We start from the raw sequence: 13152 nt of genomic DNA on the forward strand, positions 1-13152 counted from the left end.
TAATATTTCATTGGCTTATTTGGCAATTTCATCCAGTGATGTCTCTCCTCTTCTTTATACACTGGTCATTGGTAAACAGCCGATTCATGTAATCTACATCTATATATTACAAAAACTCTCATCTTGTATATATGTATGTATGTATGTTCCCGAAATACAGCCAAAGTGGTACACGATAGCGCAAAACTTTTCGGCCCACCGTACTCACCATTCTCCTGCGGTGTGCAGTATCAAGTTTCGTTCAAATCGGGCAACGAAAAAAATTATTAAAAAAATCAATTCCCGATTCAGTCAAGTACTCTTTGGGAGTATTTGATCAATGCAAACAACCTCAGCGGTATAGTTGGCTGGAGCTATCTTCTTTTTGTTTTTTTGAAATGATTTTTTTTATCAACCGCTGTCACAATGGGAACCCAACGGGTTCACGGGTCGTCTAGTACAAACTATAGTAGTGAACGGGGTCGACCTTTTGCTCTGTTTTTATGGTCAGAGGATCAAATAACTTGAGGGGTTCCCTCTCGCCTTTCAGTCGTGACTTCAGGATCTGGGGTTCTTCTCGATCAATTGAATGAGAAAGGGGTCTGTGACGATGGCATTGTTTTCAGATCCTCCAAAGGGCTGGCAGATGCTTGAATGGATTCTTTTTTGGCCTGCTGGTTGTCGGCGTTAGCCCTAAGGCTAGCCGTGACCTCATCATAAAGCTGACGTGCCTCCCTATGATGCTGGCCTTTTTTGTGGGGATTCTGTACATCACCCTGTAGGGCCGGAAACTACCCGGTTTGTAGCGCACGATCGATTCTCTCCTGCAAATTGGGGGTGCAAGCCTCAGCTATGACCTTGATGAGACCAGATTTATGGAGCTTCGACGTGTCCGGAACCCCATATTGGCGAGCAAGCAAGTGTAGTGCTTTTACGGTTGGCATGTTTCAACCTGGTGCACAAAGAATAAGCTTTTGTCTAATTGGGCTTTCAGACCTGCAGCAGCTGCACTAGTATATATTGAAAGAGCCTCCATGCACGCCGCTCTTTAAAAAAATAAGCTTTATCTGCATTCTGGTACCCCTATAACCATGTCAAAGTATTGACTCTGCCCGAATGCCAATTCCACGGCCTCAACACAGATAAGGTAATGTACTCCTCTTTCGCAGCCGCTGCCTACGATGTTTACACAGCTTGTAAACACAACGCTTAGCACAGGGTTTAGTTGTACCAATAACAAGCCAAGAGCAGTGCTTTTGTGCCGTCATTCTCACCATCATATAAGCCTGGAAAGATCTTTCTCTAAACGTATATTTTTCAACTAGTCAACTGCAACAACGTTTCAATGCTTGAGAGGGCAGAATGCAACAAAACAGCGATTCACTATATAGAGGGCAGCTATAGCCTCAAAATCGAGTTTGGGTGCTGGGGGCCTCAATCTTTGGGATCCTAGGGTCCTGAGTTCAAATCCCGCTCAGCTGTTGAATTAATACCAGGTGGGGTTAACTCGACCTGCCATCCTTCTGAGGTTGGCAAAATGAGTTCCGGCATGCTGGTATACTGTGTCGGAGTGGCGACCCATCAAGGATTGTGTTCAATAGCCAAGGAAACTGCTTAGGCAGCATCAACGCTCTGCACAGAGTATGGTCCCAATGGATGGATGGATGGGCCTCAATCTGGTGAACGGCTGGCACTGGTGGGTAAGACTGAACTTCCATAGTCCCCTCACTCCCATGACAAGGACTTGAACTGAAGACCCTAAGATCTTAAGCAAACCACTCTAACTGCTAATCCAACACCTTGACCATTAATCCACTGCCAAGCTTTGTTTTTTTTGATATATATATATATATATATATATATATATATATATATATATATATATATATATATATATATATATATATATATATATATATTCATATGATGGTTTGTTTTGTGGGTATACAAATACAATAAATCTATAATGGTTTGTTTTGGACGTAAAAAGAAACGTCTGTAATACTAAAATGATTGATAGCTCCTCCATCTTGCCAGAGAGCTTTGAGTGCACATCTGCATTTTGGCCCCAAACTTGCTGTGCAAAATTAATTTCATAAGAGGATGGTCAAGGTCACAATAAAAGTTGCAATTCTTCATCAAATTGATACAGAAAGGTTAAACACTGCCACTTCCAGGGAGTTGAGAGAGTACAATGACACATGACGCACACGTAACGTCGAACACAGAAGTCTTGACGTAAATCCATCACGTAAAATCATCAATGCTGCAAAAAAAATTCGTATTTTACTTTCCTTATTTATAATTGGTCACTTTCAGTCCTCCAAGTCAGTGATCCTCGATCTTAGCATCTTCTTAGGCAATAATATTGAAAACAGAACTTGCCACCGGCAACATCTTCTTTCCTCACCCTGTCATCATTCAGTTCAGTTCAGCATCTGAAGAAAGCCAAATGAACGATGTATTACAAACTACTGTATATTTTCATAAAAACAACTGAACACTACAGCTAGATGCTTGTTTTTTTTAAAATATACTTTTCCACTGGCTTGGAGACTACAAGGCTGTGCACTTGTGACTGTTCCAATATGAACTTGTCGATAGTCCTGACACACCACTGTAAGAACATGGATGTTGACCGTCGGCACAAGTAGTCGAAAAACAGGTAAATCAAACTATCGCTTTTAAGTGAACAATCCGAACAAGAGAAGAAGAGGCTACTTTGGTAAAACAGAAGTATTTTAAATTAAAGTTACGTTGAATACTCACATCTAGTGCGATATCTGGCATTGCACGTCATCTGCGAGCTTCCCGTAGACTGGGGTTGTACTGCGTTCCGGCCAAGTTCTTGCAGTCGTTGAGGTGAGCACAAATCAAGTGTGACCGGTACTATGGCTTCAGGTACAATAATAGAAAGAATGCAGTCTCACACTAAAAGTGGATCTGAAAAAAGGCACTCGTAGAAAGATGCAGTTCTTCCAAAAGGGGGATATGTACTTCTGTTTCTCCGTGAGCGTTCAAAACCCCAAGTGTCAGATGACCGGGATTTCAGTTCCAAATCATTCAGAAGTGTGATTATTTCCGTCTCAAGGTGGACATTGTCACGTTTCACCAAGTTTGCAATCTTGGATGCAATTTCACTGGTATGGTTGAAGGGATTCTGATGGAGGGCTCGATGGGTTCGATGTGCTTGAAGTCGTCGAATCGTCTCTCAAAAAGTCTTCTGCAGTTTTTTTTTCCAACTTCTTCACCCTGGGTTTGTCTATCGAAGAGTGCCTTTTCTTCCTGTTTCTCTTGGCCTGATTTTCTTCTTTCCATTCCACAATGTGAGATTGGTTCTGAATACATTCACTAAATCCAATCGGCTGTCAGGGTTTTGTCCTTCCCTTGAATTCAAGGGTCATGGTGTTCAGTTTGCAAGTGCCATCAGTAAGGAAGGCCAAATCAGTGAGGCATTGCTAATCACTCATGAGCTGCTATTGATTTCTTTTTTAGAAAATAAAACGTTTTTATTTCTGGAAGGGTTTCCTGTATATTCTCCAATTCTTTTCTCTTGCTGAGCCACTGCACTTTGGAAAACAAGCTCACCATACTGTGCTTCGAGTTCGGACAGGAGTGTCTTGAACAGCCTTTGTTGCAGTGCTCTGGCCCAGATGAAGTTGACAATCTTCACAACTACATCCATGACATGCTGAAACTTCAGCACTTTTGCACACAAAGCCTGCAGATGGATGTTGTAGTGATAGCTCAGAAAATCAGGGAAGTCACGGTCATTTTGGTACATGATAATAATGTCAATTTTCTTTCCTGGCATTGCAGGTGCATCGTCAGTTGATGTCGACACAGGTTATTGCAGAGGGACATCGACCTTCTGTTTCATCATCATGTACCATACCATATGCAGAGCATCGGTGCTCCTGAAGCAATTGGTAGGTTCAATCCTGGTCAGGTCACCATTACGACTCAGTAGGTTTGGGCAGGAATTTGTAATTTGTTCAGTGTGCCGGCGATGGCTCATCGACTCTTCGCAAAGGATATCGTGGGATCTTAAACATCCACCAACTGATGCTGGCAGATGGAACACCCAGTTCAACGTCTGTCCGAGGAACGGCACACATATTCATCAATCATCCTGCCTGTGAAGCATTGGGATGACAGTTTATAGCTGGGTCGAGATTCGAACCCAGGCTAGACGACTTCGAGGTGAGTGTGCATACCTCTAGGCCACCTTGCAGCCCAATCTCCTGTTTAGAATTTTGAAAGGCCCAATAAATGTCTTCACCACCTGTTTTGCCAATCAGTGGTACAGTTGCCACCATGTTTTCTTTCAGACTACATTCCTCAAAAACAACCGTGTCAAGAACAAACAACTGAGCCGGTCACGTACAGTCCTACATCTGTTGATTCATCACTTTGTAAGCTGAAAAATTTGCAGCGCAGCAAATCCTGTCTTTGTAAGCAACGATGCAAGTGACATTCTTTGGCATTGCTTCCATTCTCAATGTTATTGAGTTTCCAGAGTGTTGCACGTTTTTTATTGCGGAGGTAATTTCTAACTGTTTTTTTTTAAGTCTTAAGAACAACTTTTCAGAAGTTTCAAGCATAGCTTCCTTCAAATAACTTCTTGTTCTTTGCTGCACGATCTTACTTATTCTTTGCTGCTTTTGACCAAGCATATCTGTTAAAAAAGGGACAATGACTTGGGACTATGACTTTGGGACTATGACTTTGGGACTATGACTTTGGGACTATGACTGGCAAAAGGCGAGAGTTGGCTGATATGATGGAGAGAAGAAAGGTGGACATACTGTGTGTACAAGAGACCAAGTGGAGGGGGAGTAAGGCTCGGAGCATTGGAGGTGGTTTCAAACTGTTCTACCATGGTGTGGATGGGAGGAGAAATGGTGTGGGGGTAATCCTGAAGGAGGATTATGTCAAGAGGGTATTGGAGGTGAGGAGAGTGTCTGACCGAGTGATGAGTGTGAAGTTGGAAATTGAAGGGGTGATGATGAATGTCGTCAGTGCATATGCCCCGCATATGGGGTGTGAGATGGAATATAAAGAAGATTTCTGGAGTGAGTTAGATGAAGTGGTGGAGAGTGTATTCAAGGATGAAAGAGTGGTGATTGGAGCAGATTTCAATGGGCATGTTGGGGCAGGGAATAAAGAGGATGAGGAGGTGATGGGTAGGTACGGTCTCAATGAGAGGAATGTGGAAGGCAAGTGGTGATAGAGTTTGCAAAAAGAATGGAAATGGCAGTGGTAAATATGTATTTCAAGAAGAAGGAGTAACACAGGGTGACGTACAAGAGTGGAGGAAAGTGCACACAGGTGGATTACATCTTAAGCAGGAGATGCAACCTGAAAGAGATTAGAGACTGTAAGGTGGTGGCAGGGGAGAGTGTAGCTCGACAGCATCGATTGGTGGTCTGTAGGATGATTTTGGAGGTGAGGTTGAGGAAGAGAGTGAGGGCTGAACCAAGGACCATATGGTGGAAGCTGAAGGAGGAAGACTGTTGCGTGGAATTTAGGGAGGAGGCAAGACAGGTGTTGGATGGTGGTAAAGATGGGTGGGATGATTGGGCAACGACAGCAGAAGTGGTGAGGGAGATAGCAAGGAAGGTACTTGGTGTGGTATCTGGACAGAGGAAGGAAGATAAAGAGACTTGGTGGTGGAACGAGGAAGGAAGAAGGGGTTGGCGAAAAAGAAGTGGGATAGCCAGAGAGATGAAGAAAGTAGGCAGGAGTACAAGGAGTGGCGGCGAAAGGCAAAGAGAGAGGTGGCAAAGGCTAATAAAAAGGCATATGACGAGCTGTATGAGAAGTTGGACACGAAAGAAGGGGAAAAGGATTTATACTGATTGGCAAGACAGAGGGACCGAGCTGGGAAGGATGTGCTGCAGGTTAGGGTGATAAAGGATGTAAATGGGAATGTGCTGACAAGCGAGGAGAGTGTGTTGAGAAGGTGGATGGAGTAATTTGAGGAGCTGATGAATGGAGAAAATGAGAGAGAGAGAGAAGGTTGGAAGAGGTGGAGATAGTGAATCAGGAAGTGGGGTGGATCAGTAATGATGAAGTGAGGACTGCTATGAAGAGAATGAAAAGTGGAAAGGCGGTTGGCCCAGATGATATACCAGTGGAGGCATGGAAGTGCTTAGGAGAGATGGCAGTGGGGTTGTTAACCAGATTGTTTAATAAAGTCTTGGAAAGTGAGAGGATGCCGGAGGAGTGGAGATTAAGTGTACTGGTTCCGATTTTCAAGAATAAGGGTGATGTGCAGAGCTGTGGAAATTACAGAGGGATAAAGTTGTTAAGCCACACCATGAAGTTGTGGGAAAGAGTAGTGGAAGCAAGGTCGAGAGGAGAGGTGACGATCTGTGAGCAGCAATATGGGTTTATGCCAGGAAAGAGCACCACTGATGCAATGTTTGCTTTGAGAATGTTGATGGAGAAGTATAGGGAAGGCCAGAAGGAGTTACATTGTGTGTTTGTGGATTTAGAGAAAGCTTATGATAGGGTGCCAAGAGAGGAGTTGTGGCATTGTATGAGGAAGTCGGGAGTGGTGGAGAAGTATGTGAGGATCGTGCAGGATATGTATGAGGACAGTGTGACAGCGGTGAGGTGTGCGGTAGGAATGACGGACCGGTTTAAGGTAAAAGTGGGATTGCACCAAGGATCGACTCTGAGCCCTTTCCTGTTTGCAATGGTGATGGACAGGTTGGCGGACGAGATCAGACAGGAGTCTCCATGGACTATGATGTTCGCGGATGACATCATGATCTGTAGGGAGAGTAGGGAGCAGGCTGAAGCGAGCCTTGAGAGGTGGAGGTACGCACTGGAGAGAAGGGGAATGATAGTTGGAGTAAGACGGAGTACATGTGCGTAAATGAGAGGGAGGGTGGTGGTATGGTGCGGTTGCAAGGAGTTGAGGTGGGGAAGGTGGATGGGTTTAAATACTTGGGATCAACTGTCCAAAGTAACGGAGAGTGTGGTGGAGAAGTGAAAAAGAGAGTGTAGTCAGGATGGAGTGGGTGGAGAAGAGTTGCAGGAGTGATTTGTGACACAAGGGTAGCTGCAAGAGTGAAGGGGAAAGTATATAAGACGGTCGTGAGACCAGCTATGTTGTATGGTTTGGAGGCGGTGGCGCTGACAAAAAGACAGGAAGCGGAGCTGGAGGTGGCAGAGTTAAAGATGCTGCGATTCTCGCTGGGAGTGATGAGGATGGACAGGATAAGAAATGAGTATATTAGAGGGACAGTGCAGGTAGGACGGTTTGGAGACAAAGTGAGAGAGGCGAGATTGAGATGGTTTGGACATGTGCACAGGAGGGAAGTGGAGTATATCGGGAGAAGGATGCTGAGGATGGAGCCGCCAGGCAGGAGGAGAAGAGGAAGGCCAAAGAAGAGGTTCATGGATGCGGTGAGGGCGGACATGCGGGTGGTTGGAGTGTCAATGGAAGATGTGGAGGATAGAGCGAAATGGAGATGGATGATCCGCTGTGGCGACCCCTAACGGGAGCAAGCCGAAAGAGGAAGAAGGAGAGATCTGTTAAAAAAAAGGATTGTTGAGAGGTCAGTGCTGGCTTCACTTAATTTTATTAGCCCCCGTTGGACTTAGTCCAAAACGGGGGATTATGCATTTGGTCTCAATTTTCATGTCCGTGCGTGTGTGCGAGCGTGCATCCGCAACCATATCTTGGACATGTCTGGACTGATTTTATTCGTACTTGGCATGAAAACAGCACATGATGGTATACATAAGCACGTCATTTTGTTTCGCCAACAGATCCAAGATGGGCGACTGGCGGCCATTTTAGTTGTTTAAAAAACCCGATATTGAACACGTCCTCAACCATTTCTCAGACATGCATTTACCAATGTTGTTCAAACTTGGCAAACAGATAACAAATGATGGATTACATATGCACGTCATTTTTTTTTTTTTAGATCAGATCCAAGATGGCCGACTGGCAGCCATTTTAATTGTATAAAACCCGATATTGAACATGTCCTCAACCATTTCTCAGACATGCATTTACCGATGTTGTTCAAACTTGGCACAAAGAAAAGGAATGATTGCTTACATAAGCACGTCATGTTTTTTTCGACATCAAATCCAAGGTGACCAACTGGTGGCCATTTTGTTGCTTAAATGTGTCCCCAACCATTTCTCAGACATGCACAGTCAAACGTGACACAAGCACAGAACATGATGGCATACACTTGCACCTATCTTTATTTTGCGATCTGATCAAAGATGGCCGACTGGTAGACTGGCAGCCATTTTAGTTGTACGTAAATATGGAGGAGAGGAGATTGGGACCATTCTCGGTGCAGAGCGTTGGTGCTGCCCAAGCAGTCTCCTTGGCTATTGGGCACAATCCTGGACGGGTCGCCACTCCGAAACAGTATACCAGGATGCTGGCACTCATTTTGCCGACCTCAGAAGGATGACAAGCCGAGCGAGTTAACCCCACCTGGAATTAATTCAACAGCTGAGCGGGATTTCAACTCAGGACCCAAGTATTCAAAGCCCGCCACCCGAACCATTAAGCCAACACCAGGCATACATAAATATGGGCTCTCCTTTTAACTCCGTATAGAAAAATTACTGAAACAATGGGGGCTGTGACATTTTATGTCTTTTTTTACTTGTTTTATTTAATACATTTTTTTTTCCACCTTTGTTGCCTTATAGCCTGCAATTAAATTGCATCAAATCAGACTTTTTCCACCTTTATTTACACATCGTAACCCACGACTTCCATGTGAAAAACAAATTCTACAAATTTCAGAAAATTAATTAAATATACAAAACTAGAATATCTTGGTTGGATAAGTGTCCATCCCCTTTATTAAATTATTTTGGCAATTGTAAACGTGCTCAGGTGTAACTAATCACCTTCAAAATCACACACCTCCAGAGAATTGGCCTCCACCTGTGTTAAATTGGAGTGATTGTGATAATTTCAGAATAAAATCAGCTGTTCCTCTAGGTTTCCTCTGCTGGGTGGTGCATTTCACAGGAAAGACTCAACCATGAACACCAATGAGCTTTCAAAAGACCTCTGGGATAAAGTTATGGAAAGGCACAGATCAGGGGATGGGTATAAAAATATTTCAAAGGCCTTGAATATCTCTTGGAGCACAAGTCAATACAATCATTAAGTGGAAGGTGTATGGTCCTACTTAGACCCTGCTGAGATCAGGTTGTCCCTCCAAACTGGATCAGAGAGGTCACGAAGAGGCCAATGGCAACCTTGAAAGAGTGACAGGTCTTTATGGCAAAGACTGGTCACTGTGTGCATGTAACAACAATAACCCAAGCACTCCACAAGTCTGGTGTGTACAGTAGGGTGTCAAGAAGGAAGTTATTACTCAAAAAAGCCCACCTTGAGACCCGTTTGATAAATACAAAAAAACCACTCTGGAGACTCTGAACCCATGTGGCAAAAAGTTTTGTGGGCTGACGAAACCAAGATTGTACTTTTTGGCCAAAATGCAAAACGTTACGTTTGTCACAAACCCAACACAGGACATAATGCAAAGAACACAATCCCTACTGTGAAGCATGGTGGTGGCAGCATCATGTTCTGGGGATGTTTCTCATCAGCAGGGACTGGGGCACTTGTCAGGATAGAAGGGAAAATGGATGGAACAAAATACAGAAAAATCCTAAAGGAAAACCTGCTACCCTCTGCAAGAAAGCCAAAATTGGGACAGAAGTTCACCTTTCAGCATTTTCAGCATGACAACGACCCGAAGCACGCAGCCAAAGCCACACTGGAGCCACAAGATATTCTAGTTTTGTATTTTTAATTAAACTTCTGAAATTTGTAGAATTTGTTTTTCACTTGGAGGTTGTGGTTTACGATGTGTAAATAAAGGTGGAAAAGGTCTGATTTAATGTAATTTAATTCCAGGCTATAAGGAAGAAAAGGTGAAAAATTTGAAAGGGTGTGTAGACTTTTGATTTGTACTGTAACTTCCATTGACCTTCAGTGACGGAGGTAATAAACCAAAACTTCCAAACTCACTATGAAGTACTGTACAACAGAGTCAGTAACATTTCAACATGAAAAACTGGTGCGTGTACCAACAACTAATCACATTCACTATTTCCTCATTGACATTTCACCGGGTTCCTTGACCGGTACTGTCTTGAAGATGTTTGAATTTTGTGAAAACCCAACATGTAAAGGCATTTTGAGTAAGAGATCAGTGACGATTTGAAGGGTGCATAAACTATAAAATGTTTTACAACTTGTACCTTCGACCCGATGAACTTGGGTACACGGTTTCGTTTTTGTGTTCACACCCTCCTCACAACCACACAGACCCTTCGTTACACAACAACGGCCGTTGCACTGAATGGGAAATAAAGACCCATTCTAGTGTAATTGGCATCTCCACTTCCTGCGCTCCATTTCCCAAGAATTTCAGGAGTGATATCCTTAAATCCTGTGACAACAGCATCCTCCAAGTGTTCCGTCCGTGCGCTGATACCTCGACTCGTTGATGAGGAGGTAAAGGACATAGGTGGCATCTCATACCAGTCGAAAACAATTTCGTGTTTGCATCATGTTTGTTCCATAAGCATCAGTGCATTGAAAAGATTTATATACTACTGTATTTACCTGCGCCACCTGTTTGTCTGTCTGTGAGCAGGATATCTCAAAAAGTTATGGACGGATTCGGACGAAACTTGGTGAACATGTTGATCGTGCGACAAGGACGAATTGTTTCGATTTTGGTGAAGATCCAGATTCGGATACTAGAATTAAAAAATATTCTTTCACTGATTCTTCACCGCTGAGAGATGGGGCCAAAAACGATAGATAGCATGGAATTTCAAAAAAAGTTGTGGACGAGTTATGACGAAACTTGGTGGTTGAGTTGGGTTGGTGACAATAACAAGCCGATTCGATTTAGGTAACAGGTCCGAATCCAGATCCGACCTCTCAGTGGGATACAACACGTAAGGTGTTCAGCCTGGTGGAGGTATGCGCTCTACTGAGTGCCGTTCTCGTGATATATCAATTTGTAATTTCATTGATTGCAGAAGTACTCCAGATGTTCTTCCTTGAAATTGCCTTTCTCTGGGGTGAGGCCAATTAGTACTATACGCTGCTCTCACTCGATCACAATACTCCTCTGCTGGCCTCCATCACGGGCTATTTCTTTCCAGTCTCTGTACACCTCCACCTTTCTGACATCCTCTACAAAGATATCCTCTACAAAGTCTCCCTATTTTCACAATGGTCGACTGCTTCTCCTCCTGCCTCACTCTTTCAACACCAAGTGATCAGCCTACTACAGCTGGCTCTTTACTCATCCATCTGTCTTCAAAATAAATCTCATTAACCTCCTACCACACTTGATATGTGGTACCACACTTGATATATTTACAAATGTCGCTTTCTCCAAATTACACTGACCTATGTAATGTTTCAGGGCTGGAAGGATGGCCGAGAGTTGTGCATACTCGCCTCTAAGCTGCATAATTATTTAGATATTGTCAATTTCAATCAAGGCCCAAATGTAACCTTTCATTATGCTGTTCTGCAAACTTTTTGTCAACTTCTTGATGTATTAGTTATTCTGTGAATAAGTTTCGGAAAGTCACGTGGTTGTTATTGCATCGTTTGCTTCGTCTCACACATCCAACTGTCATATAAACCATGAATGGTACTTTTGAGGTGTGTCTCTGTTTTTGAAATTGTGCACACCTTTCATCTTGCATTCAAGCACCCCCAATACTCAAGTGTATGAAACTTACAAGGTATGTGTCCAGGAATGGTACATTGCCTGTTATGAAAGACAATCCTGTGTTTCGTGCAGATGTTGACGAGGATTGTGAGAACTGGGTGGATGGAATCCTACGAAGGGCTCGGGGAGGATCTCGATCGCCAGCCATCTGGAGTGTGAGAAGCAGCGTGTCCGAGGATGTCATCATGGAAGAAGTAACAACATCTTGTGATTGCCTTGGAATTGAGCAACCAAGCAACAGTTGTCATGATCAAGGGAAGCCAAGTATTAATTGCTGTGGCAAAGAAACATCGAGCATTCATCATCATGGTAATGGCCAGGGTGATTGCCAAGGTCGTAAGCAACTTGTTGGTGCTTACGATACCGGTCAAAAGCTACACCCTGATTGCAAGGTAATGCGGCAGGAAATGAAACACGCAGCTCATGGAACGTGCACCACATCAGGAGACAAGTCACACACTCCACATTCCAAGTGTGTATGCAATGGGAACCAATTTACACAAACAGAGGAATGGGCAGTGGATCCAAAGTGTGAACTAGAGCTGAATCAAAGTGGTGACGACAGCGACGGTCAAGATGACAAGCACGGAATTTGCATTCGGCAAAGGCAGGATAGAAGTTTGGGAGATGACGGACATGAGGAAGCAACATGCCTTGGTTGCCGATTGAAGTTAGAAACTAAAGAGAAGAATCAGAAATCGAGGTCTGTGTTGATCCTCGCAGGAGTCCTTTATACCTTGTTCATGATCGCAGAGTTCGTAGGTGAGTTTCCCCTCTGCTGTAACAATCGGATTTGACGTCACCCTTTGTCTATAAATAATTATTTTACAAAATTGGTCTAATTTTTTTTTTTTTGTATTAATACGAGTGGTGTTCAAAATGTTATCTCAACGACATACTCACAAAAGTCGAAGACGCAGCAATGTTGGTCTTAAATTGTTCAATATGTAAGTAGACGACGATGGCAATAGTTGTTCGTAGTGAGGACTTGCTGACACAGAAACTACACCTTGAGGTAGGAAGCAGTGGAAGCCGATATCGAGGAATATTCGACAGACCTAAACTCGCTACCCGCAGTTTACGCAGGAATCTGTGATGTGTTCAGGGTGCTGTAGATACCTCGCCTCGGCTTCCATCGAAAGATACAGTGTGATCTTGAACATCCCCCGTGTAGCTTATGCTTGCACATGGCACACCTATCTTAATGTCCATTTGGAGAGATGGCACACCTTTTGTGATGTATACCCCCTGTGGTTGCGAGGCACCAATGATACAATTTATAGACTGAACTGTAAACTGTGAATGACGTGCAACTGACTTCGTCTCACTGAAGAACTTCCTGATAAACAATATTGCGGGTTTTGTTTTCATTACAATGAAAAGGTCCTTTGGGGCTTCCCACTCT

General features: G+C 43.6%; 1 protein-coding gene across 6 annotated transcripts in view; it reads left to right on the forward strand.

Moving 5' to 3' along the window:
- Window positions 1–13152, forward strand: part of LOC147023757 (proton-coupled zinc antiporter SLC30A2-like) — a 39545-nt gene that overhangs the window by 11301 nt on the left and 15092 nt on the right. For 4 of the 6 annotated variants that reach the window (XM_085889514.1, XM_085889511.1, XM_085889510.1 and 1 more), the window contains one exon: window positions 11820–12509. In XM_085889514.1, coding sequence (XP_085745640.1) covers window positions 11820–12509 — 690 coding nt within the window. Of the gene's footprint in view, window positions 1–7304; window positions 7551–10315; window positions 10505–11819; window positions 12510–13152 lie in introns of those variants that run through there. The other 2 variants (XM_085889515.1, XM_085889516.1) reach the window with 2 other exon arrangements.

The sequence above is a fragment of the Eptatretus burgeri genome, chromosome 7 (genome assembly GCF_056783735.1).
Source record: "Eptatretus burgeri isolate ZD-2024b chromosome 7, Ebu_testis_v1, whole genome shotgun sequence".
Taxonomy (NCBI): Eukaryota; Metazoa; Chordata; class Myxini; order Myxiniformes; family Myxinidae; genus Eptatretus; species Eptatretus burgeri.